This window comes from Protopterus annectens, chromosome 13.part0, assembly GCF_019279795.1.
Source record: "Protopterus annectens isolate FY-2018-M chromosome 13.part0, PAN1.0, whole genome shotgun sequence".
Classification (NCBI taxonomy): domain Eukaryota; kingdom Metazoa; phylum Chordata; order Ceratodontiformes; family Protopteridae; genus Protopterus; species Protopterus annectens.
In genome coordinates, this window is record NC_056747.1 from 789,335,676 (window position 1) to 789,362,226 (window position 26,551).

The 26,551-nt window shown below is 45.6% G+C and overlaps 1 protein-coding gene across 1 annotated transcript in view; it reads right to left on the reverse strand.

Moving 5' to 3' along the window:
* The window catches only part of NCOR1 (nuclear receptor corepressor 1), a 4,682,182-nt gene that overhangs the window by 142,017 nt on the left and 4,513,614 nt on the right, over positions 1-26,551 (reverse strand). The window contains exon 41 of the mRNA XM_044054890.1: positions 19,931-20,068. Within this exon, the coding sequence (XP_043910825.1) occupies positions 19,931-20,068 (138 nt within the window). The remainder of the gene's footprint in view (positions 1-19,930; positions 20,069-26,551) is intronic.

Here is a 26,551-nt window from a genome sequence, read left to right on the forward strand (position 1 = left end):
AGGCCCCGGGGCTCCGCTGACTACGGACAGGGGAACTGCCAAAGACCCAGTCTCCACGCCTAGGGAAGGTGCCGGTAAAGCCGGGAAGATGGCGGAAGAGGACTTGGCCAAGGCACTCCTCATGGCTCTGAAAGCCGGACCCCCAGAATCCTGGGAGTGTCCGGTCCCCGGAGCCGTGATAGTCGACGGAAGACCCGCAGCCGAAGCACCGAGGGGGAGGCTCGGAACCAAGCATAGGTCCCAAACATCACCCCGGGTCCAGCCGAAGACGCCCGTACCAAACTCGGACCCGAAGGCCGGGTTGGAGTAAGGGTCGGAGCCGACCCTGAGATCTCCATCGGCTCCAACAGCACCTGCTCCGGGAGCCGAAGCAGTCGGAGGAGGAATGGCAATGGGTGGGCCAAGGTCATCGGCTCGAAGCCAACTGGGTCGGAACCAAACAAATTTTGGAAGACTGGGGACTGGAACAGTCTTTGGAGCACCCTGTCAATATCAGAATCTGACATCCTCAAGACCGAGAGGAAACAGAACGGGTCCGAGACGGCCTCTCCAACGGCCCCAAAGGGCTAGGGGACCGGCTCCGAGGCGACTCGATGAGTATCGGCGCCGAGGAAATACCCACACCAGATTCCATCGGTGCCGAGGTGGACTTCGCGCCGAGGAGGAAGTGTCTGAGCGGAACCTTTGTCGGCTCCGAGCAGTGGAGCCGGCGAAGATGATCCGCCTCGATGCCCCAGCTATCGGCTCCGAAGCCAGAGGAGTCGATACTGGTGGCATCGAGGCAGACCGTTCCGACCTCGGCTCCGAAGTCCTTGGAGCCGAAGGAGAGGCCTGCCTTTGTTTCTTAGCGATCGGATCCGACGGACTGGTCGGAGCCAACGCCCTTTTCTTTTTGGCCGGAGAAGGAGAGGATGCCAAAGCTTCTTCGAAAGAAGGTTTAATTAATCCCTTAAGAATTAATTTATTTTTCCTCTCCTGGAGGACCCTTGAGGAAAAAGCATGACATACACTACATGATTCCTGTAAATGCTTTGCCCCTAAGCAATACACACATAGCGAGTGATCGTCCGTGATGGACATTTTGAAGCTACATTTTACACATTTCTTGAAGCCCGAAGGCCTAGGCTTTTGAGACATTATAGAAATTTTCAGAAAGTAACTGTAAAGAACACTGATGACACACCTAGAATAGGCTTACAGTTATCACTCGCAATACTCAGAGTTAGTCAAACACAGCACAAACTCTGTAAATGTAATAATTTCTCTTAGTTAGTTCTTCTTTAAAGAAGAGAAATATATATGACTTGGAACAGAACCGAAGTAACCTACAAATAAAAAGACCGGGAAAGGCCTTTCCAGACAAGAGGTACTCCTAGTCCACACTCACAACACAAGAATTCACCAAGTGAATTTTGTCAAACACACTCAAAACACAAGAATAGCTGTTAAAACAGCTTTTTGTAGAGAATGAAGAAAATCCTGACAGAAAAACTAGTGAAATAATCACTACTTAACTCAGCCAGCTCGAGACCACGTCTTCACTTGTTAGCGGCAAACGAGATCTGGGGGACTGGTAGTGGTGCATCCTGGGATATGGTAAGCTCAGCCAGTAAGAGACTTCGCTCTTTGGCATAAGTGTGCCGAGTCGGAGCCGAGGGATCGGCTCCGAACCCATCATTCAGAATGTAGGCGAGATAGGATCACATAACATCTTTGTTTTCTTGCCAGACTTGTTCAGCCTGCTGAGATTCAAAATGGGTCTCCAGTTCAGTTTTCTTTGGAACTAAAAAGAACCTTGAGTAAGTTCCCGATCCAATTTGGTCTGTGGGGACTTCTTGGATGCAACTTTTGAACTTCTAGGTTTGCTTGATCCCATAGATTGGGTGACACGTCTGGGATTGATTTTTGTTTTCTGGGAAGAGGTGGGATGGAGAAAGGAATGCTGTATCCCCTGGATATTACCAGCTGTACCCATGTGTCTTTTGTGATACTTTGTCAGGATTCTGGGTACAGTGAATCTGCCCCCGACTGCGTCCAGAAGTGGCCAGGTGGGCCTCTTTTCAGGAGTGCTGGAAGGGCCTACCAGAGAACGTATCTCTGTCGCCCTGATTCTGCAGACCCCCTCTGCTGCGAGGGTAGTGTCTCCCGTTATTTCCCCCTCTGCCCCTTGGGGAAAATTCACCACGTGCATCAGGCGAAGCTCCCTGGGATTTCCAGAACCACATTTTCCCACCTTTTTGATCTTTGGGATAAGGTCTAGTAGGCCCGGAGAAACGTACTCCCACAGCAGAGAGAGTTCTGCCATCTTGCTCACACTTGGTAAGAGTCTCTTTTACCTTGGGCCCGAACAATGACGAGCAATCAAATGGGGCACTGGTAGAGGAGGACTTGAAGGGTTCCGTAAACTCACAAAGGCACATCCAGGAATGAATTCCTAAGGCAATTCCTGTGCCTGCTGCCCTGCCCGCTCCATGAAGGAGTTGACTACAGAAGACAAGGTTGCAAGCTGGGAAGCAGTCTTGTCTGAAGCTCCCACAGCTGTAGGATCCTGAAGAGCATCTCTCAGCTCTTTGAGGAGATCCCTCTGGAGATGAGTGAAATGGGACAAATAATTCAGTGACCTAAGGGTAAAGGCCACTGATAAAAACACATGCTTCCCGTACCTGTCCATCATATGGGACTCCTTGTTCGGCAGATGGAGAGAAGAAGTTTCTGCTAATTCCTACTTTGTGGCTGCTGCAACCACCATAGCATCAACTGGAACACCCTTAGTCAGGAAAAGCTTGTCCTCTGGCACTGTGATAAATTTATTGGGCCTCCTCAGAACCGGTTCCATAGATTCTGGAGAGCTCCACGCCTTTCAACTGACCACCCCCAGTAGCTGGTCGAAAGGAGGAGAGACCCAAGAGTTAGAGGGTCAGGAGCCAAAAGCCTCCAGGAACACGGACTTGTCTTCAGAAGGGGAAAGGGATTTTCAGCCACCCCTCTGCCTGAGGATATCCAAGATGTCTGAAAATGAGACTACCTCCGAGGGGGACTGTGGGAACCCTTCTGAGTCCTGCAAATCCTTGTCTGAACTGAGAGACTCGGGGGAGTCCATATGCTTCCTCTTACAAGTCCTCTTCCAAGGGACCTCCTCAGAGGAGTACTCTGGGGAGGTTTTGGAAGGGGGGATCGCCCGAGGGGGCATTGGTTCCCTACGCTTTGGATGGAGGGGTGGTGTGGAGGTAGACACAGGCCCCGAAGGGGACGGAGCAGCTGAAGCAGATGGTGGAGCGGTCTGGGAGGACAGCACACTCATCATCATCTTGAAGGCACCATGATTCCGGCCCGAAAGAGTCTCTGGCTCCGAAGAGCCTGGAGATGTCCCCCACACCAAAAGAGATGGCTCCGAGGCTGATGTAGGAGCCGAACTCACCTGCACCAAAGCCATGAGTGGGAGAGTAGGAACTGACAAGGGTCTGGATCCTGCACCCCCCCCCCCCGGAGCCGATGAGGGAGTCTCAGTCCACAGATCCCTCGACAGAAGGTGGTACAGAAGAGATCTGAGCAGATGTCGGTCCTGAGAGACCAGTGTTTTTCGGGTCCGACAGTTCCACCACAATGACTTCCATGCACTCCAGCTCCAAACTCGAGTGAGTCGAAGGAGGAATCAACAACAAAGTAGGTTGGACGGTTGGCTTCATGTCCATATGAGCTGGGTTCGATAAATTTTTTTTGCAAGGCTGGAGTCCTAAGTAACCTCTTCACCACCCTCTCCACATCATCATCCGAAAGGCTTCTAGATCATCGAGAGGAATGGGTGGATGAGTGGTGACTACCTGTCACAGACTGGAACAGAGGAGACTGTGCTACAGAACGCACCGGTTCCAAGGAGGGAGACTGGTTTCTTTAACGGCTCCTGGTCGGTTCTGAGGACACTGGAGGAACCGAAGGAGATTGTGTCTTGTCGAACCAGACTGACTTCGGATCAGACAAACATGTTTGCTTGTCTTGAGCCTTTGACGGTTCCGAGCTTGGAGCCGACAAAGAGGCTTTCTTGGAGAGCGTATTTGATTTGCCTGCCTGATCCCCTTCCACAGATACCACAAAGGGTGCTTACAGTAACCCTCTCAGAATCAACTTATTTTTCCACTCTTGCAGAACCCTAGAATTAAAACCATGACAAATGGAACAAGAGTCCTGCAGGTGAATGGCTCCCAGGCAGTACACACAACTAGTATGGCCATTGGTCAATGACATATTCTGTGGGCAGGAATCACATTTTTTGAATCCTGAAGGCTTGGATTCTTTTGGCGACTCTTTGGACATGTCTGATATACAACAGAGTAACTATCACAATAATTATTAATAACAGTAACAGGAAGAAGAAAAAGCCAAAAGGACTGAAAAGAAGATGGGGAAAAAAGGGACAGAAGAGGATAGTATCTAAGTTAAACAACTCCTCCTCCAACCGGGGAGATGCCTCTAACTTAAACGGCAAGTTCCCCTGGAAAAGGGGAAGTAAAAAGGGTGGAGGGAAGCCCTCTAACTAAAACAGACTGAAAACAAGAGGAGAAAATGAATCCTCTAACTGAAACGGATTCATGGGGAATTAGTAGGCATGAGAGAAGGAACGACTGCCTCAACAACAAACAGCAAAAAGAGGGCGATAGACACAAAGCACCTAACAGTTAGCAACCCCTAACTGCAAGGAATACTACAATTAAGAAAATATCAAGATTCTTGCAAAAAAAAATAAGAAAAAATGCATAATTGCCTGAGCAAGTTGCAGACAATCCTGAAGCTGCAACAGTGCAACAGAAAACAGTACAGTTGTGTACACTTACCATAAATGTAGATGTTCGAGTGTATTCACTGTTGCAGTCATTACATTTGGGTAATCTGCTTGCAGGTTGCCCTCAGTCAGCCTGATTAACAAAGTCTTGGGTCCTGCATCGGTTGCTGTCCCTTCTTCCATGACATCAGGTCGTCAGGGGTATAAAACATGCAGCTGACGCCATTACATCAGTTTTTCTTGCCCCAGATGTCAGGTGCCCCCCAATGGGAAGCAATTAAACATAAAAACACAAAGGTATACCTCCAACAAAAAAGGAAATACACCAAAAATGCTTTTAAGCATAGTAAAGGAAATTAGAGGTATAGCCAAAAGAAGTTAGGGGGCAGGAGGGAGGGTAACCAGGAATGCAACAGTGAATGCACTCGAACATCTACATTTATGGTAAGTGTACACAACTGTACTATGTTCTTCATGTTTCATTGCTGCAATCATTACATTTGGATGGATTCCCAAAGCTATGGTTGGGGAAGAGGAGTTTAAATAGCAATAGGGCCAGCTATAAGGCCCTGCAAGACTGCAGTGGCAACGCCAGCTCTGGACTTAGAGAAAATTGGCAAATGATAATGCTTGGTGAAAGTATGTACAGAACTCCAGGTAGCAGCTTCTAGGATGTCCCTTGTAGGAATGCCTCTGAGAAAGGCTGTAGAAGTAGATGCAGCGCTGGTGGAGTGAGGTCTGATCTCCTGGGGGATAGGTTTTCCATGGTGCTTATAGCAGAAATGAATGCAATGGCTTATCCATTTATAAATGGTTTGTTTTGAAATAGCCTTCCCCTCTGCCCCTGCAGCAAATGCTACCAGCAGTTGTTCAGATTTTCTTTGAGGTTTAGTCCTGTCCAAGTAGAATCTAAGTTGTCTGTGCACATCCAAGGAATGCAGTATCCGTTCCCCTTTGTTCTGTGGATTAGGAAAGAAGGTTGGCAAATGAATGGGCTGATTAAGTGCCACACTGGATACCAGCTTGGGCATGAAGGATGGATTGGTTCTGAGTGACACCCTGTCTGCATGAAAGATGATGAAAGGCTCCACTGCCATAAGGGCCTGTTATTCAGATACCCTTCTAGCTGAAGTGATTGCTAAAAGGAAAGCTGTTTTCCAAGAAAGAAATTTTAAGTCTGCATTCGCAGCTGGCTCAAAAGGAGGTAAAGTGAGTTTCTCCAATACAAAGTTAAGGTCCCAGGCTGGGGTTGGAGCTCTCCTGGGTGGTCTCAAATTTTTGGCCCCTCTGAGGAACTGCTTGAGCAGTGGATGAGAGAATATGGACGGTTCTGTTATAATGAGCTGAAATGGCTGAGGCGTGGATTTTAATGGAGGAAAAAGACAGGCCCTTGTGAAGCATCTCAGTTAAGTATTGTAAAATCTGAGGTAAATTGGGCGCTGCTGTGCTCATCCCTTGAGATTGGTTCCAGGCACAGAATCTTTTCCATTTTTCAGCATAAGATTTTCTAGTACTAGGCCTCCTTGCCTCTAAGATGACATCCATCACATGTTTGCTGAGGGATGGTAAGGGACAGTTTAAGTAATTAGCCAGGCTGCAAGGTTCAGTGTTGGAAGCTGAGGGTGCAGAATCTGGTTCTCCTGCTGAGATAGCAGGGAAGGAGTCTGAGGCAGGAGCCATGGAGATAACCGTGACACACTGCGCAGGAGGGGGTACCAGTCTGCAACAATCAAAATCATCCTTGGTTTGTCCGGTTTGACTTTTAGTAGTACTTTGGAGAGCAGAGGCAGTGGGGGAAAGGCATAGACTGTCAGGAATCAATATCATTTTCTGTTTAAGCAGTCCAATAACATGTTGCTGATATTTTAACATATGAATCTGGCAGTTTAAAGCTCTAATGGCCAAAGCTGCTGAAGTGTAAACCTTTTACCCCATCTATCCAGGGCCCTGAAGTCTCTATCAGAAGGGGTAGGATTTTTAGCAGCAGAAGCCTTAATGCCCTTGGGCCCCTGTGAAATAGTGTCTGGATCTGCAATAGGATTTTTGAAAAGGAACTTGTGGGACTCAGGGACCCTGTAGTATCTGTCAGGTTTACTGGGAGCAGGAGGCAGGGAATCAGGGGCCAAACTGGCATCATCAACAATGTCTAGTACAGGAGAAACAGCCAAAGGCCTATGCTGAGGTAGGAGAAGGAAATCCCTAAGCCTCTTTTTTGAAACAGAAAATTCCTGGCTTTCCAAGTGAAAATGCTCCCTTAGAGTATGTAAGGTTTCCCCAAAAGAAAAATCCTCAGGAGGGGAAGCAGAGGGAATAGAGTCCTCTGCATCAGAATCCTCATAAGTAGGTAAGGAAAAATCCAGGTCATCAGAAGAGTCAGAAAAAACAGAATCCTGATCAGAAGATTCATAATCAAGCTCAGTCTTAGGCCTCTTAGAAGGGGGGGGGGGGTTGGCTACCTCTGATTAGAGTTATTAGATCTTCAGCCATTTTTATCATATGTTTTTTTAGGCATAGAGGCCTGAGCATGTGGCCAGGGCATCGTTTTTTTAGACATGGATTGAGGATTTAGGCCTTAGTAGTGAAGGAGGCGTTGATTTAATATGCAAGTCCATAGGCCTGAATACACCCTCAGAAGCCGGTGCCTGCACAGTGGCTCCGGACCCATCCAAGGTAGAGACATCCGTGGATTCCATAGTTGAAGTATCTCACAGCATACGGGACTCCAAATGGGTCTCAGTAGAGGCCTGCGAATCAGAAGTAGCGGGTATCAGGGGCTGCGAAAGCGTCCGAGTACCAGCGAACTGGCGACTGGCTTAGGAGTAGCGTCGTCGGCAGTTTTGGACCTCGGCAGCCTGTCTCTGTCTTTATCTTTGTGTTTTTTTCAGAATCCCAGTAGTTGGAAGGCTAACCGATAACATTTCTGGATAATTAAACCGAGAACTGAAATATTTAGAGGCAAAAATATACAGACGATGGATAGTGCGCTGATTAAATAAAGCACAAAACTGACAGCAAGGTACATCGTGGTCAGGGCCTAGGCAAGGAATACAGCACGAATGAAAATCTTTATGAGGTATTTGCTTTCCACAAGTAATGCAATTATTAACTTTTACTGACATTGGTAAGGAGGAAGAAAAAGTTTTCCCAATAGGGTACTTAGCTTTTAGTTGAAGACTTCGGTTCTGAAACTCAAAAATGAAAATTTCAGGAGTCTGCCGACTGGGACTTGTGAACTGCTTCTGCTTCGCGCACCGCACGGCAAGAAAGTCTGATGTAATGGCGCCGGCTGCATGTTTTATACCCCTGGCAACCTGACATCATGGAAGATGGGACAGCAACCGAAGCAGGACCCAAGACTTTGTTAATCAGGCCGACTGAGGGCAACCTGAAGCAGATTACCCAAATGTAATGACTGCAACAGTGAAACACGAAGAACATCATCCAAGTCAGCTGTAGCAGAAGGTTAAAATGGAGGTGCCAACACCACCTGAAGCATGAAAGGTAAATCCCACAGCGGTTGAGGTTCCCAGACTGCAGGACACAACAAAAAGTACCCTTAAGGAAAGCCTATTACATTTTGAGAGAAGCCAAAGGCACACACTCCTTAAACAATGTGAAAGATAGAAAAGCTACCAATTGTACATCAGTAAATAACTTGATCCTGAGTTAAGCAAATCTACTAGGAAGTCCAGAATGACTCAAGAGCTAAAAAGGGATCCAAACCCTCAGAGGAATCCCAGCAAGTGAAGCATTTCCATTTACTAGCATACATCCTACTTGTAGAAAATTTTTAAGAAGACAAAACATGTACTACTCTATCTGAAAGCTTGGATTTATAGGCTTTATGGATATTTAAGAAACAATGAGGTTAACTTGAATGTCTGAAGGCTAGCTGGGTCCAGACCCACCGGGTGAGAAAACAGAGCTGGAATGGGATCCAAGACTCAAGGAGGGTACTTCAGAAGAGGCCAAAAAAAAGCTTGGATTTATAGGCTTCGTGGATATTTAAGAAACAATGAGGTTAACTTGAATGTTTGAAGGCTAGGTGGGTCCAGACCCACCGGGTGAGAAAAAAAAAAAAAAAAAAAAAAAAAGAGGAGCCACACCTGATGAAGCCAAAAGGGGCAATGAGGATTACAGCTGCTCTACAACAGGATGCCTTCTGAAGAAGCTTTACCAGTGAGGTGTGGGGTAGACATACAGAGGAACTGGGGACCAAATATAGGGAAGAACATCTCTGGGTGACTGTCCTGAGGAGGGCCTAAGGCATAATAGCTGCTGCACTTGGTGTCGCACAGGGATGTGGAACAGATTGCAACAGAGTGCACCCCAGCACCAAAAAATCTAAACAGCAATTACTGGATTCAGGGGCCACTCCTGTGGGAAAAGAATGTTCCTGCTCAAACTGTCAGCCAATATGTTAGATTTCCCTGGGATGTGCACTGCAACCAGAAACTGTTGATACAAAATCACCCACTGCCATACTCTCATGGCCTTCTGACAAAGAGGACAGGAATGAGTTCTCCCTGTTTGTTCAGATATCAAACAAACATGTTACAAGTCTGAACTGAAGTCTCACCCTTGCGAAAACTGTCATGAAAGATCTGCAACACAAAGAGGGCCACTCATCTCCAAGACAATGATGTGAAGACTGGTCTTGGTAGTAGACCTGGTTCTCTAGACAGTCCTCCCTTTGAAATGTCCACTACCCACCCGTGAAGAGAGGCATCTGTTGTGCCCATGCCTGGATGAGGGGGTGGGGGGAAATGTTCTCTAACTGGACATCAAGGGTGACTCCAATCACCAACTGATCTGACTTTGACAGACATTTGCTTAGTTTGAACAGCTTCTGAATTTCGATGGCTGATGAGCCGGAACATCTGGGAGATATTTAGGATTTAAATTTGGAGTTTCCAAAATGGAAATCTATAGCTTCTGGATATGACTCTGAATACTTGTGCATCTGAGGTGATTGCCTCTCAAAATTCCGGGTGTAGAGACAAATGACCTTCTCACTGCCTCCAGAGCCAAACAGTTGGGTAGCCCTTCTATGGCTTCCCATGGAAGGCCCCAAGAAAGCCCTAGTTCGGCAGACCACCCTGCCATGAGTGTGGTGCCCATATAGTGGCTACCCCCTGCCATGGGGGGTGGGACCCTTAGAAGGAGATTCCTGAAAGGGCAGCTGTGCTTTTTAAAAACAAAAGCTATTCCCGCCTTCTCATTCCAAGACGAGGTCCACTGAGGGGTAAGCAGAATGTACTCCAATGGCAGACAGCATCTTTTCATCCTGCTCACAGTGTTCTTAACCTTAGGTCCAAACTGTGAAAAGCTGTCAAAGGGGGTTTTAAGGACAACTTGAAGCAGTCTGCACAAATACACACCCACACAATTACACATCCTCATCCAAGTGTGACAATGCCGGTGCCAGCAGCTTCAGATGTGCCATCAGCCGCATTACACAGCAAAAGCATGAATACATTAGCAGTAGACTATGAAATGGACGTCTGAGTCTCCATAGTCTGGTCTGTCAGTTACCCTAATTATCCTTGACACCTTGGACACAATGACCACATTGAAGTTTGGTCAAGTTAGTGAGATAGTTCACCCCCCCTCAGTGCAAATGTAGCAACTGGTCCAACTCCAGAGATTACCTGTTTAGGGGATGAACCAAAGAACCCTCTTCCGAGAAGCTCTTCTCAACTCCCAAAACCACCACACATGCATTCATGGCTGGACACTTACTCCTGGCTACTAGTCATTGGAAAGAGTGAGAATCTTGCCTGGTTTCTTAGGAATGAGGCTCCTTCTACACTCCCCAGAACACCAGATCAATAAGGGTGACTGGATGGGGAACCATCCAAATTTGTAGATGAACCCCCCCCCCCAAAGGCCTCCAAAAATACTAACTCCTCCAGAGATGGGGATTCAGCAGTAGCTCCAAAAGATTATCCAAAGATGCATCCTCATATTGGGGGGGGGGACCTCTCTCCTTCCTAGAGGTCTGTATCTTTCGTGAGGGATTCTTCAAGATAATCCATGTGCTTCTTCTAGCAAAAAACGTCCTGCCCTGAAGAATCTGGGTGGGTGGGGACTGAAGATGCTGGGGGGCTCTGAAGGTAGGTCAGACTGAGTACTACCTGGAAAGACCTGTCTCAGAGCAGACAGAAGTGTATCCACTGGTGCAGATGTTGAAGATGAAGAGGATACCGGGTTCAGCTGCCCACTCCTTCTCCTGATGGGAGAATATCTTCTCCATATCAAAGGCAGAAACTGAAGTAGGCCACCCACAGCCTACTGACCTAGTATCCGAAGATCTCAAAAACACACTGGACTACAGAAGCCCTACAACCTGCCCTGATGCCAATACTGGAGCTGAACTCTCCAGAGCACAACAGCTGAACAATCAACAGCAGAGCCACTGAGCAGATGGGACAACCCTAAAACTGGAACTGAACATGACCTGGACACCCCAGTCTTGATGTGCTGGTCCTAATGTAGCCATAGTCAAGGAAATTAAGGTAGGGATAGGTGACGTAATCGGCTAAACCGTAAGATATGACTAAAGGAAGAAAGTCAACCAGTTTTGATGACACTGGAACCATATGGCCCAAGGGAGAAAAACAACTTAAAAGGTGCAGAAGCTTCTGCTCGAGGGCCTGAAGTCGAGGGGATCAGTCCGACTGCAACTGTGCCTATAAAAAGGACTGCATCAGCTGCTCCAATTCCATGTGTCAAACTGCTGACCAACTGCGATGACTGAAGATAAAGTCAATGAAGCAGGCTTGGAGGGTCACTTACTGGACAATAGTTTCGATTACCAGATTCAAACTGGACAAGCTCAGATCCAGGGAAGAGATGGGGATGACTCCGGCAAGCACTCTCATGGAGTAGTAGGAGAGAAGAAAGAAAAGGTTCTACCAGATGGCACTCTCTTGAACAAGAAGGTGCTAGGAACACAGAGTGGGAGACGGAGTCTTATCTGCAATTGGACCAGACAATGAAGTTGAAACTGCCGGGAGAGCCGAGGGATTTTGGACCTTCGGATTCAGTGGACCAGAAGACAACGTCATCAATCATTTTCAGTCTCCCTTTCAAGATTTGGGGTCCTCAGAGTCCTGCTTGTGACACTGATAAGTCTTCTCCCATTTGCTGGAAGAAACAGAAGAGTCGTTGGCTGGTAACATTCTTTTCAGGACCAACTTGGCCCTCCTCTTGTTGATGGGGTGAATACTGAAGCTCTCACAAATGGCACAAGGAGATTAGAGATAGGCAGCCCCCAGACAGTATACACACCTGTCATGGGTGTCCTGTTATGGCAGCTTATGAAAAAGCTACACACTTTTTAAAACATCTTTCTGCATATACTGAAACCTCACCACACCACCACTAAAGACTAACAAAAAAAAAAAAAAAAAAAAAAAAAACAATACCTAAACACAGCAAAAAGAAGAAAAACACACTAGTTGAGAAAAGCCCACTAATGGACCACCACCTAACTCTAACCCTAAACCTACACTAACCTGCTACAACAGAGGAAAAAAAGGCTAAACTACAAACACAAGAAAAAAACAGTAAAGGATGTTGTGTCTTTTGGCTTTTCCCGGTTAGGGGTTGCCACAGCGGAACTCCGGTCCGCTAATGATTGGTAGTTGATTTTTACTTGCCGAGTTACCAGCCCTGACGCACAACCTTCAACGAAGGTACGCCCATTTGCCCATTCACACATGTCTCCACGCAGAACACACTCTAGCCGAGGATAAACAATCTAAATCACTCTCCAAAATATCCAAAAAAGGATACACTCCTGTGAAGCAAATGACCAAGCTGCTTTCCAGGATCTGAGGAAATCTTAATTGAGCAAAAGATTACGGGTAGAGGAAGTGGAGCTCAGTGGGCTGAAGTCTTTAGAATATTGCCAGTCTCAGATCAGAGTTGGATATATCAACTCACAGGTTGAATCCAAAAGAAAAATATAACATCGGCTCAACATATTACAGAGTGTGATGGCAATGACAGCATGTCCCAAAGTGGAAGAGGTTGTGAAAAAAATGCCGTTATACAGCAAAAAATGTGATGAACCCAACTGCAGAGGAAGCCAAGGATCTCCCCAGTGTTATAATCAAGGGCTATAAGCATGCTTAGATGGAAAAATGAAGCATACTGTGAAACAGCGTTGGCAAAGTCCAACAGGATTCTAAGACTGCAAAAGGAGTCCACTTGAAAGAACATGATGTCATCCTTTAATGTACAGGGCACTAACAATGGAAAGTACAGTTGTGTACACTTACCATAAATGTAGATGTTCGAGTGTATTCACTGTTGCAGTCATCACACTTGGGTTATCCTGCCAGGGGTAGCCCATAGTCGGCCCAAATACCAGAGACTTAGTATTTCTGCGTCGGTTGCTGTCGCTTCAGGACTGATGTCAGGTTGTCAGTGGTATACCAGCAGGCAGCCAACGCCATTACATCAGTTTTTCTTGCCCTAAATGTTAGGAGCCCCAAAATAGGGGGCTAAGTTATGGTGGAAAAACACCACCAGTAAAAAGTAAATACCAATAGCTCTGTAAGGAGTGAGGAAGAGAGAGAGAGAGAGAGAGAGACAAGTGGGCTGGAGGGTGGGAAACCAGGACTGCAACAGTGAATACATTCAAACATCTACATTTATGGTAAGTGTACACAACTGTACTATGTTCTTCGTGTTTCACTGTTGCAGTCATCACACTTGGGTTGATTCCCAAAGCTGAAGAATAGGTGCAGGCAGTCAAGAAGAGCTGGGGCTGGCTAGTATGCCCTGCAGGACTGTGGTTGCAAAGCCCGCACTCGATTTGGAAAAGATAGGCACGTGGTAATGTTTGGTGAAGGTATGAACAGAGCTCCAAGTTGCAGCTTCCAGAATGTCCCTGGTAGGGACTCCTCTGAGAAAGGATGTAGTGGTTGAAGTTGCCATAGTGGAATGTGTTCTGACCCCCAGAGGGGGGGTGGTTTCCCATGGTGTTTGTAACAGAAATGGATACAGTGTGCTATCCATTTGGAGATTGATTGTTTTGATATGGCCTTTGCCCTCTGCCCCTGCTGCAAAGCTGACTAGTAACTGGTCAGAGTTCCTGAAGGGCTTAGTCCTATCAAGGCAGAATCTGAACTGTCTGTGCACATCTAAAGAGTGCAGGATCCTTTCCCCCCCCCTTATTTTTAAGGATTAGGAAAAAAGGTGGGCAAATGGATAGATTGGTTCAGAACTACACTGCACACCGCTTTAGGCATGAAAGTAGGGTTACTCTGAGGGAGACCCTGTCAGCATGAAAAATGATGAAGGGTTCCACAGCCATAAGTGCTTGTAGCTCAGACACTTGTGTAATGGTGTCGGCTGCATGTTTTATACCCCTGACGTCGTGAAAGAAGGGACAGCAACTGACGCAGGACCCAAGACTTTGGTAATCAGGCCGACTGAGGGCTACTGCAAGCAGATAACCCAAATATAATGACTGCAACAGTGAAACACGAAGAACATCTGCTTGATGAGAGGGTGTGAGAGGTAAGGAGGGCTGTGCTGGATCCACTCCTTTAGTCTGGATCCAGGAACAATACCTCTTCCACTTGTTAGCATAGGATTTTCTACTACTGGGTCATCTGGCTTCACGTATGACATCCACTACTTGCTTGCTTAGGCTGGCCACTGGAGGAGAAGTCAAGGAATAAGGCAGGCTGCAAGGTTCAGGATCTGCAATTGAGGATGCAAGAACTGTCCCTCCTACTGAGTCAGGAGAGTTGGGATCTGGGGGAGGTGCCATGGAGGCAACGGTGATAGACTGCACAGTAGTGGGTATCACTGCTGGCATGGCCAGTCTGGGGCAATCAGGATTGCCCTTGGTCTTTTCTCCCTCATCTTGAGTAATACTCTTGTAAGAAGAGGTAGAGGGGGAAATGCATAGAATGAGAGGTTTGCCCAATGGAAGGATAGGGCATCCACTTTCCAGGCCTTGCTGTGAGGTTGCCTGGTGCAGAATTTGCTGAGCTGGTGGTTGTAGGGGGAGGCAAATAGGTCCACCTTTGGGGTACCCCATTTCTGGGTCACAAGGCTTAAGGTGGTGTGGTTTAATTGCCACTCGTGTGGGTCTAGGAGATTTCTGCATAAGTTGTCTGCCAGAGAGTTTTGGTTGCCTGGCAGGAATTGAGCTTGCAGGTGAAAATGCATGGCTGAGGCCGTGTTCCAGAGGGTCATAGCTAGCCTGCAAAGTGGGTAAGAGTGGGTTGCCCCCTGCTTGTTGATGTACCACCTCACTGTGGTGTTGTCGGTTATGACTAGTAGAGGCCCCGGAGAGAGAGTAGGTATCTGAAAGCTGTCAGAGCCTGCTGAACAGCTAGCATCTGTTTTTGGTTGATGTGCAGATGAATTTGATTTGGTCTTCAGTGGCCCTGAATGCACCTGCCATCCAGATGTGCACCCAGGCATAGTCTGATGCATCTGTGGTTAGGGTCTGGGCAGTGTGGGGTTATGTAAAGGGAAGCCCCTTGTTGTGGTTGCATGCTGCTGCCCACCAAAGGGACTCTTTCCTTAGACAAGGTAGCATACGTAAGATAGTTTTCAGGTCCTGAGAATGTTGGTACCAAAGACTTTTTAAGTACCACTGAAGTTTCCTTATATGCAGGTCTGGCATATGGAATTAGTGGAATGCAGGAGGCCATGAACCCTAGAGGTTGCAGGATATTCCTTGCAGATAACTGAGTTCTGGTGGCCATTTGAGAGAAGTAGCCTGTCAGATAAGACTTGTTTTTCTGGAGTAAGGAATGCCATCTGGGATGCTGTGTCCAAGCTTGCTCCCAGGAATATACATTTTTGACTAAGGACCAGTTTGGATTTTGTTTCATTGATAGTGTACCCCAGGGAGGTTGGAAGGTCCTTTACAAATGTCAGGTGCTGCAACAGCTTTCCCTGTCTGCCTGAATCAGGCAATTGTCCAAGTAGGGGTAAATTTGAATACTTCTCTGTCTGCAATGGGCAACGGCTGGAGCCAGTCATTTTGTGAACACTCTGGGAGCAGTGGATAAGCCAAAGGGAAGTCCGGAGAACTGATAATGCATAGATCCTGCCCTGAAACATAGATATCTCCTGCAGGAGTCCCTGACTGGGGATGTGCAGATAGGCCTCATTTAGGTCTAGGGTGGCTAACCAGGCATCTTTGGAGAGCATAGGAAGAAGCTTCTGTAGGGTGAGCATTTTGAATTTTGGTACCACCAGGAAGGTGTTTAGAATGGATAGATCTAGGATCAGGTGCCCTCTTTTCTGGGTACCAGGAAAAATCTGGAATAAAAACCTTGGCCTATCTGTTCTGCAGGAACAGGCTGAATTGCCCTTATGGAGAGCAGGGACTGAACTTGGTTTTGTGCCTCTGCCCACTGGTTTGGAGGAAATCTGTACCCCTGGAATAATATGTTGAGGACCCATCGATCGCTGGTGATGGAGGTCCAGTTTTTGCATGGTGGGCAGGTTTCCTCCTAGGGGCACGAGCAATTGGGCAGAGGTGAGGGGAGGAGTTGAGAAGTCATTGTGAATTCTTTCCATAAGGGGGTGGCTTAGCACTCCCTGTTTCAGAAGTGGAGGTACTTCATTGTTTAGATCTCTGCATACCCTGAGACTGTAGCCTGGGGGGGGGTTCTGTTTCCTCTTGGTCTAGTTTAAGGTAGCCTTGAGGGGGCTGGAAAGGACCAATGTTTTGAAGGGCAATGTCTACTGAATTTAGGGGCTGCACTTGCAAAAAAATCTTTGACTGTCTGCATTGACTTAGCTTTTTCTTCCATCTTTTTTAAAACCTCTTCTGCTTTGGTGCCAAACAGATTGTCCTTGTTCAGAGGTGGTTCTAATAATTTTGATTTAACATGATCTGGCAAGGTCTGCTCCTTAAGCCAGGCATGCCTTCTAAGTACAGAACCTGTGACTGCTGCCCTGCAAGATGCTTCTAGGGCGTCAAACCCACATTGCAGGCTATGCTTGCTGACTTACCTTGCAGAATGCATAAACTCCTGCAATTCTTTACTTTCTGCACAGTCAGGGAAGGTAGATAATTTTTGCTTACTAAGTTCCATAGTATGTTGCTTGTATTTCAGCATGTGGAACTGGCGATTCAGTGCTCTAATGGCAAGAGCTGCAGAGGTGTATACTTTTTGACCCCATCTGTCTAAAGCTCAGGAATCCCTGTCAGAGGGGGTGGGATTCTTAGCTGTAGTTGCTTTTATTCCTTTAGGTCCTTGGGAGATGACCTCTGGGTCAGCAGTACAGTTTTTGAAAACAAATTTGTACAAGTCAGGGACTCTGTAGTATCTGTTAGGTTTCCTGGAAGCAGGGGGTAAAGTATCAGGAGTTAGACTGAATTTGAATTCCATAAAGACATCATCCACAACATCCAGAACAGGAGGGATAGCTAAGGGTCTGTGCTGTGGTAAATCTAAAAATTCCCGGAGTCTCTTTTTGGACAGAGGATAATTCTAGCATTCCCAATGGAAATGCTCTCTCAAAGTATGTAGGGTTTCACCAAAAGAAAAACCCTCTGGATGGGAGGTAGAAGGAATGGATTCCTCTGCATCTGAATCCTCATAGGAAGATAAGGGCATGTCTTCATAATCAGAAACCTCAGTCTCATCGGACTCTTGGCCAGATAAAGCTGCTGGGGACAAGTCTCTTTCTTTTAGTAGGGGAAGGCTGGCTTCCCCTACTCAGCATGATAAGGTCTTCCACCATTTTAAGCATCTGTGACTGTGGCAAGGAAGCAGGCGCTTGAATTAGGGTTGTCAGTTTTTTAGGCGTAGCTCGTACTCTTGGCCTTAGAAACACATTAGTTTTAGAAAGAACTGAAGATGCGAAAGAAGTCGTCGGTTTGTGTCGAATATCAGTAGTGAGAAGAACCTCCTCAGAACCCGGTGCCTGCACAGCGGCTCCGGACCCATCCAAGGTAGAGACATCTGCAGGTTCCATAGTCAAAAGAGAGTCTTTCTCAGCATACCGGACTCCGAACAGGTCTCGGCAGCGGCCTGCGAATCCATCAAAGTGGGCATCAGGGGCTGCGAAAGCGCCTCACTGAGTACCAGGGAACTGGTGACTAGCCAGTTTTGGACTCTGTCACTGTCTTTACACTTAAGTTTTTTCAGAAGATTGGTAGTCGGATGGCTTACCGAAGCCATTTCAAAATACAGAGATCGAGAACGAAAGCATTTAGCTTCAACAAGGGCCCAACAACGAATAGTGTGGGCGCTGAACAAAGCACAAAACCAGCAGCGAGGTACGTCGTGGTCTGGGCCTTATTAGGTGACGCAGTAAGAATAAAAATCTCGGTGTGGTATTTGCTTTCCACAGGCGAGACAATTGTTAACTTTTTTTGACATTGGTTAGGAGCAAGAAAAAAGGATCCATAACGGGGTACTTGGCTTTAGAAGACTAACTTCAATTTTGGAAATGAAAGCAAACTGCTTCTGCTTTGGGCTCCTCTGCAAGAAAGACTGATGTAATGGTGTCGGCTGCCTGTTTTTATACCATTGATGACCTGACGTCAGTCCTGAAGTGACAGCAACCGACGCGGGAATACTAAAGCCTCTGGTATTAAGGCCGACTGAGGGCTACCCCCTGGCAGGATAACCCAAGTCTGATGACTGCAACAGTGAAACGCGAAGAACATCAGATGGAGTACTGCTTCCAGTTTTGTTACCTATACAGAGATTAAAAAGTTTCTGTGCAGCAGACAAATACCAGGAAAGTAAAAATGCATGCGCTGGAATGCAAGAAAAGGAGAGAAAAAAAGGTCATATATATATACAATGTCACAGAAAATATGGAGGATAAACATTACCAGAACAGGATGGAACACTATAGAGAGATGACAATGAAAGACAAATATCTAGAAAGGGATGCATACTAGAAATAGAAGGGGGGAAAAAGCTTCCACGCCGACAAAGCATTTTACCAAAGGAGTAGTATGATCATTGGATTGTTTTGCCAAAATCTAAATGTGTGTGTGTGTGTGTGTGTGTGTGTGTGTGTGTGTGTGTGTGTGGTGGTGGTGCGGGGGGGCAGAACTTTGATGAGGTATGCTTTATTATTTTTTTAAGCTCAATGTCAAAGTAATGAGTCATTTTTTACAGCACTTTTGTAGTTGGTTATAATTAGAATGGCCAAATTTCTGTTTTGTTAAAATGAGGTTTTCAAGAAGTAAAGTGTACTCAAAATGCAAACTCAGTAATGTTCTGTTTGATCAACAAACTGAAGTGAAGATAAACAAAATGTAACTGCATCTGACAGAGATGAAAAAATGTATGTGGAAGGAAGAGGGATGGGACAACTGTAAGAATATGACTAAACATTACATGACTTTTGATCTTTACATGTTCAGAGTACCATCTGAATAAATCAGAGTAATAAGCAAATGCAAAGATGATGCAGTGCAGTACAGTGGGGGTTAAGGCAAAGAACTTCAAATGGTCTCTACAGGCAAATGTTTGAGTGAGACAATTCCATCTACACCTAGATGACTGAGCAAGCAACTTATTCAGACCACACCTCAAGGCCCACCCCCTAACAAAAGGCACTTGTCTCTAGTTGGTATTAAACAAATGATTAAAAATGAAATGTGAAAGGAATGGTCACCGTGGTGTACAAAAATTTAGAGCAACACTGCTGAAACTAATGTAAGGCATGAGTAATTTCTTAACTCACAAAATGTACTGGATACATTCTCCAAAACAATAAAAAAAAGTAATAAATGGGAAGTTTAGTAGATGGTTCTCTACCTAGCCATAACTCTTCACCTGCAGTGCAATTAAGCCATCTCTGTTAGCATTTTCCTCAGAGAAAACTGCATTTTGTTCCAGTCTTGTTTTACCTACCCTTAGCGTCAATGCTTCATGGTTTGTCTTTTCACAAGAAAAAATTACTATTTACAAAAGATACCACTGTCACTTAAAGCCCCAGTTACCAGACATAGGTTGAACAAGTAAACCTTGATGGAAAATTCCATATGGGGCAAACAGACTTCTACCAAACATGTATCAAATCACTTGGCAAGGGTGGCAGCATCAGGTTAGTCAGTTACTGCAGTATTTAGATACAAGATCAAGCCCGCAGTATATCACAGACAATAACTACTACAACAAAACCTCTTGGCATAACCTTTGCTCTGCTGGTTCCGTTCTTTGGGAAAGCACCATCACAGCTTCTTGCTTCTCATGCACATTTAAGGTCTGAGGAGGAGAGATTGGTTCATACGATTCTGGAACAATATGGCTTCTCTGAGGGGATTTTCCAGGTCTAGAATTACAAAAAACTATATTAGGTAAAACCAAAGCACCAACTCTTGTTCATTACACATTTTTTAAAAAACAACTCCTCAAAATCGGTAGAAATAAAATGATACACTTACCATAACAATGTACATAGGTGATATGTGCCCATCCTCTTCTGAGCCACAGGCTCAACTCAGCTTTGGCACTTTTACTTTACTCAGACCTTCAACTCCTTCCCCCTATTTTTACAACATACCTCCACAAATTTCTCCAAACCTAGACTGCTATTCATAAGGGAGTAAAGGTACATGATTACCTAGCTCTTAGCTAAGGCACATGTACAGGAGAAGATGGATCGTTTGAAGAGGAGGAACACAGATCATCAAGACTTATTGTTAAGAAAAGTAACATTCATATTTGCAATGATCTTGTCCATATTCTTCATCCAACAGGACAGACTCCGTAGCGCCTTGTCCTGGGGGAACCAAGAAGTGATCCTACAAGAAATAACCACAAATCAGATCCACACTTGGACATGACATCCAACTGCAGTGTCTTACTAAGGCATGCTGAGAAGCCCTTGATACAACTACATAAATCTCATAGGAAGCACTTTTTAAAAATAAAGCATGAGAAGATGTCATTCCCCATGTTGAATGAGTAGTGGGCTTAATTAAAACAGATATGCTGCATTTTCCACATCAACATTTAATAGATACACTGACAACCATCAAGATAATGTTGCTTTGGACAACTTGGACTCAATCTTTTTAGGAGCACAGGTAGGTGAATTTTCTGATGGCTTTTGTCCTGTTCAAACAACAATGCTACCTGTGAATATCCAAACAGTGCAGACATTCACTCTTAGAATATTTTAGAAAAAAATGCAGGGAGATTGGCACATTAAGATTAGCTTTGGTGGCTACTTTGAGCAAAGAAGTAGGATTTGCGTACATAGACACACCAGTTTTCATGGAACAAAAAGTGAAAGGTTCTGTGTACACAGCCTGGATCTTAGAAATCCTTCTTGTTGATGTTTCTGCTGCTAAAATATACAGTTTTCTAAGACAGAAATTTGAATTTGCCTGTTGTACTGCTTAAAACGAAGGTAAAGTCACCTCTTCTAACATGAAATTCAGGTCCCAAGGTGGAAAAGGTTCTTTGAAGAAGGGTCTGAGTGAAAATTTCCCTTGAGAAAGGTCTTGCATGTGAGAGCCACTGAGTTCTCACACACCTCTCTGATGAAAAATTATAGTTCTGTACTCATCGTAACTCTGCATCTGTGCTGCCTGTTTTCGGCCCTTCTCAACTGATGGGTCTCATATCCGACACTGGATCTGTCCTCAGCCACTCTGATAGACTTTAGGATCAACAGGTCAAGCTACTCCCCTTAACCACAATCCCTCTTTCCCTTTATTTACCTCAGATCAAGTTTGCCCACTACTCAATTACAACATGATAAAGTCAGTCACTAGCAAATTCTGAGGCAAAAAGCAAAGGTATTTCTAAACAGTAAAAAGACAGAAGACACAGAGAAAAGAGTTCTGGAGCCCACATAGCAAGACTATTAAGGAATATCCTTTAACGGATTACAAGGAGTCAATCAAAAGGAGGGGAGACTGGAGGGTGGGTAGTTGAAGGACAAACAGACAACACAGATGCAGAGTCATGGTGAGTACGTAACTATAATGTCTGATATTGTCTTTTTTGTCCATTCCTCAACTGATGGGACAGTCCCCAGATTCTTCCATTCAAGTACATTTCTCTGCAATATCTAATTTTCATGTTGGATTTGATGGTTCTTCTGATGGTTATTTCTCATAAACTTTGTAGTACAGCAGAGCCAAAAGACACCCTATTCCTAGATAAGATATCTAACTTGTAATGGGCTACAAAGGTATGAGCACTGGAGCCATCTATGGACGCTCTGGACCAAAAAGCAGATGGTGTGGCCATAGCTCTGGTGGAGTGAGCTGCAGGGTGTTTGGGTAATGGCAGTCCTTTACTCTTGTATATAAAGGCAATGCAATCAGAGAGCCATCTGGCCAAGGTTACTTTTGGCACTGCTTTGCCTAATTTAACCTTGGAAAGGGAGACAAACAGTTGTTCTGATTTTCTTTGGACTTTAGTCCTCTGAATCCAAAACTGAATTGTCTAAGTACATCCAGTAAATGCAGCATATTTTCTCTCTTGTGAGAAACACTTGGGAAGACAACGGGTAGATTAATTGACTGGTTAAGATTTGCTTCTGACACTACTTCAGTCAGGAAGGAAGATTTAGTCCAAAAGGAAACTCTGTCCTTGTGAAAAATTAGGTAAATGGCGGAGAAGAAAGTGGTTGGAGCTCTGACATCCATCTAGTTGATGTAATGGCGATTAGGAAAAGTGTTTTCCAGGATAAGTACTTTATACTTCTGCCCTGGCTGAGGGCTTGAAGGGGGGGGGGGGGCTAGAATGACAACTATAAGGTCCCAAAGAGGAATAGGGTCCTTAAAAAAGGTTAATGTAGCAAAGTGCCCTTAAGCAAAGCTTTGAACAATTTCAAAAAAGCTACAGAAGAATGCTTTTTACCTAGGTGAAAATTTGAGATAGCACCCAGTTGCACCTTAACTGTCAAATAACTAACTCTATTGTTGTAGATAGAAGGCAGAAAATCTAGAATCCCTGGAGTTGGTGCAGAAAAGGGGTCTAGATGCCTCTGTTGGGCCCAGATAGAAAATCTTTCCTATTTGCTGTTATAAATATTCCTGGTAGAGGGTTTTTGGGATGACACAAAAACTTGGTGAACAGGGGAAGAAAGTCTGGAGTTGTAGAAGTGGAGAAACCATGCAGTCAGCTTGTGAGACTGTATTGTCCAGGAGAGGCAAACCAGATGGGCGAGACAGAAGGTCCTGAATAGGATCTAGCACACCCAAGGAGGGTGAATCAAATGAAGTCACAGGAAGGAAAACCACAGCTGGCAAAGCCAGAATGGGGCAATAAGGATAACCTTGCTCTTCCATTGTAATGCTTTCTGAATAAAAGTGGGGATGACAGGAGTTGGATTGAAGGCATGTAGTAAAAAGGAGATCCAATTGCGAACTAGAGTGTCTCAGTTCATCCCCCTCTGGAGGGATGAGGGCAAAGTACCTGCTCCACTTGGCAATGAAGGGAGAAGCACAGAAATCAAAGTATGGTTGGCCCCATTTGTGAAAAATCACTTCTGTCAAAGATTCGATGACCGACCACTCATGAGGGAATAAGATGGACTTGCTCAGTCTGTCTTCCTGCACATTATTTTTTCTCAGAATAAGCATTGCCAGAAGGCGGCGGCCAAAAGAGATTGCTCATTGCTAAACTCTCACTATCTCCCAACATTGCGGATAGGACCGGGTTCCCCATTTGTTGATGTAGCAGACCACAGACATGTCTGTCTGATTATTAATCATCCCTAGAGGGAGAACATCTTCAAATTCCTGCAACATCAATAGGACTGCTCTCACTTCTAGGATATATTGATGTGAAGACTGGCATCTGTCTGGGACCACATGCCTTGGGCTGTACTTCCCAAGTAATGCCCCACTCCCAAGTTGGGAGGCATCTGTAGTCACTTTGGCCTTGGGCACAGCTAGAGTAAAAGGTTGGCCCTGAAAGACTTGTGTGAACCCACCATGTTATGTGATGCCTGCAGATGTTCCTGACGCAAATGGGTGACATCAGTGGATGGTGTCTTACTGACCACAGTATTGCTGCTGTCTTTTTTTTTAACACCCTCATGTAAAAGCTAGCCAAAGATACCAATACTATGAAAGCTGCCATCGACCCTGGTAATTGTAAGATTAACTTGGCTGGTGGTGAATGAAGAGAAAGAATGTCTAATGCTTTTCTGAAGTGTCCACGCTTATCTGTGGTAGAGATGCTATGCTTCTGGGTATCTAGATGGGCAATAATGAACTCCAGAGTTTGCATTGGAAAGAGCTGTGATTTGGTATAATTTACAGTAATGGCTAGTTGGAGACATAGGTGGAGCAAGTAGTCCTCGGCTTGCATTAGTAATGGATTGGTGGAATCAGACAGGAGCCACTCATCTAAGATAAGGAAACAAAGACTCCATGCAGTCTCAGGTGAGCCACAACCACTGCTGTGCACTTGAACACCCTGGGAACTGTGGTGACACCAAAGGGCAAGGCTCTGTACTGGTAGTGACCATATTCCAGCTAACACCGTAGATATCTCAAGGAGCATTTGTGTACTTTGACATGAGAGCATGCATCCTGGATATCTATGAAGCACATTCAATCGTCCTTCCACAACAGTGGTAGGATGGACTAAGCTGTGACCATCCAGATCTTCAAAGGTCTTAAAAACTGATTCAGATTGCTGAGATCCAAAATTGGCCTTGGGTCCCATGTCTTCGTTGGCACTAAAAGAATCTTAAGTAAGTTCCAGATCCTTGTTGGTCTGGAGGAGATCAGTTGGATGACTTTTCTCAGCAGCTTTTCTATTTCTATAGCCACTGCTTTCTGCTGACTGGGTGGAACATTGGGAATTCTTTTGTAGTATTTTGGGGGTAGAAGGGAAAATGGTATATAATAACCTCTGGATGTTACACTCTGCATCCAAGTATCTTTGTTAATGGCAATCAAGACTTCTGGGTGTAGAGATAAGCACCCTGGACTACCTCCAGAGTGCAGCTGTCAGGTAACCCTTCAGTGATGCGGAAAGGGCTTTTCAAAGAAGGGTCTTCTGAAGCCCTGATGTTGTAGGCCACCTATGCCATGGGGACAGGTACTTCCATTAGACACCCCCCCCTCCTGCCAAAAGGGGATCTTGCTCCATAGAAGTCCACATTTTTCTGCCACCTCTCTGGTTTCAGGAGAAGTCCTTTGATGGGAAGAAAATGGATTCTTATGGGGGACAAAGTCTTCCCATCTTGTTTGCTCCTAGAGTCAGTCTCCTTTACCTTGGGGCCAAACAAGGTGGATCCATCAAGGGGGCACTGATAAACGAAGACTCAAAGGGCTCCGAAAAATCACAAAGGCGCATCCAGGCATGCCTTCTAACAGTTATTCCTGACCTATTTGTTCCCGCTGAGGCACGAGAAGTCAATCTCATGGAAGCATTGGATATAGACTAGAAGGGTAGCCAGTTGCAAAGAAACTGTCTTTGTCCTACACAGACATGGACCTCAAAAGGGTACTGGAGAACTGTTTGATGACTTCCCTCTGAAATATTCTCACATGTACCAGGTAATTCAGAGTCCTAAGGGAAAGGTCACTAATGCATAGATATGCTTTGCAAATTTGTCCAACACCCTAGATTCTCTATTAGTGGAATGGACATTACAGTTTTGTTCAAAGAGTTCTTTCTTGATGGCTGCTGCAACCACCACAGTATCCACAGGGGGACCCTTGCTCCAGTGAGGCCTATACTTAACTGCCACAAGCTACCTGTCAGGATATTTGGGGATGGGGTCAATGACATTTAGATCCTTCCAAGCCAAGCTGGAGATGAGGTCTACCATCTCATCTGTTCTGGGGAGTACCATAGTCGTAGCTGAGCCTGTTCTGAAAGCCTCTAGGAACACTGAATCCTCAGTCTCAAAAAGTTTTTCTTTGAATGAGACAGCCTCAAGGGGTGACCTGGAGGACCCCTTCCTCATCATCAAAATTAATGTCTTTGCTTAAAGACTCTTGGGAAGAGTGTAGGTGTCTCCTCAGAGGGAGGTTCTGGAGAGGACTTGGAAGTGCCAGCAGAATCCTAAATAAGTACACACTCAAGACTTGACTGGACCAGCTTTCCCAATGGGACAGGATGAAAAGGCCCAGTTTCCACAGAAGGCAGCTGAGCATGTGGTTGACCTGAGGGGCAGGAATAGGTTTTCCCTAGAACTGGACAAGGCTCTCTCCACTACTTTGAAATCTGAAGCCATGGTAGAGCAGAGCCTCTACCTCACTGGACTCGTATAAGCCTGTGTAGGATAAAACCAGATGCCCCGACTCCAGCCTCAAAGCAGAAGTTGGAACCAAGCTGTTTAGTGTCAAAGCTCTGAGAGGGAGGGATGGCTTTGAGAACAATGGAGTGGATACCGGCATCCCAGATCCAGCACTGACTCTACAGCTCAGATATGTTCAGAACAGACAAGATCGAACCCATATGGGTAACAGAAGGTGTACGAGTCAAAGAAGGCCACCTCTTCTTATCTGACACAAACTCATATGTCTAGGGTCTGATATTTCTGAAACCATTGGGTGGATTGGAGTAAGCATCAAAGATTGAGGCTTTGTATTAGAGAGGCTCACTGTTCCGATGAGAGACTGTGCCAAAATAACACCACTGGATCTGGCTTCGGAGAAATTTTCTCATCATCCTATCCACATCTGCTTTTGTTAAGCTCCCAGATGACCCAAGGGAAGACCATGTCGATGATGGATGGGATAAATCTTTGAGGCAGGCCCTGAATGAAGGAAAAGTGCATCCTCAACGCTACTGGCTCTGGAGAAAATATACTGGGAAGCTGAGGTGACTT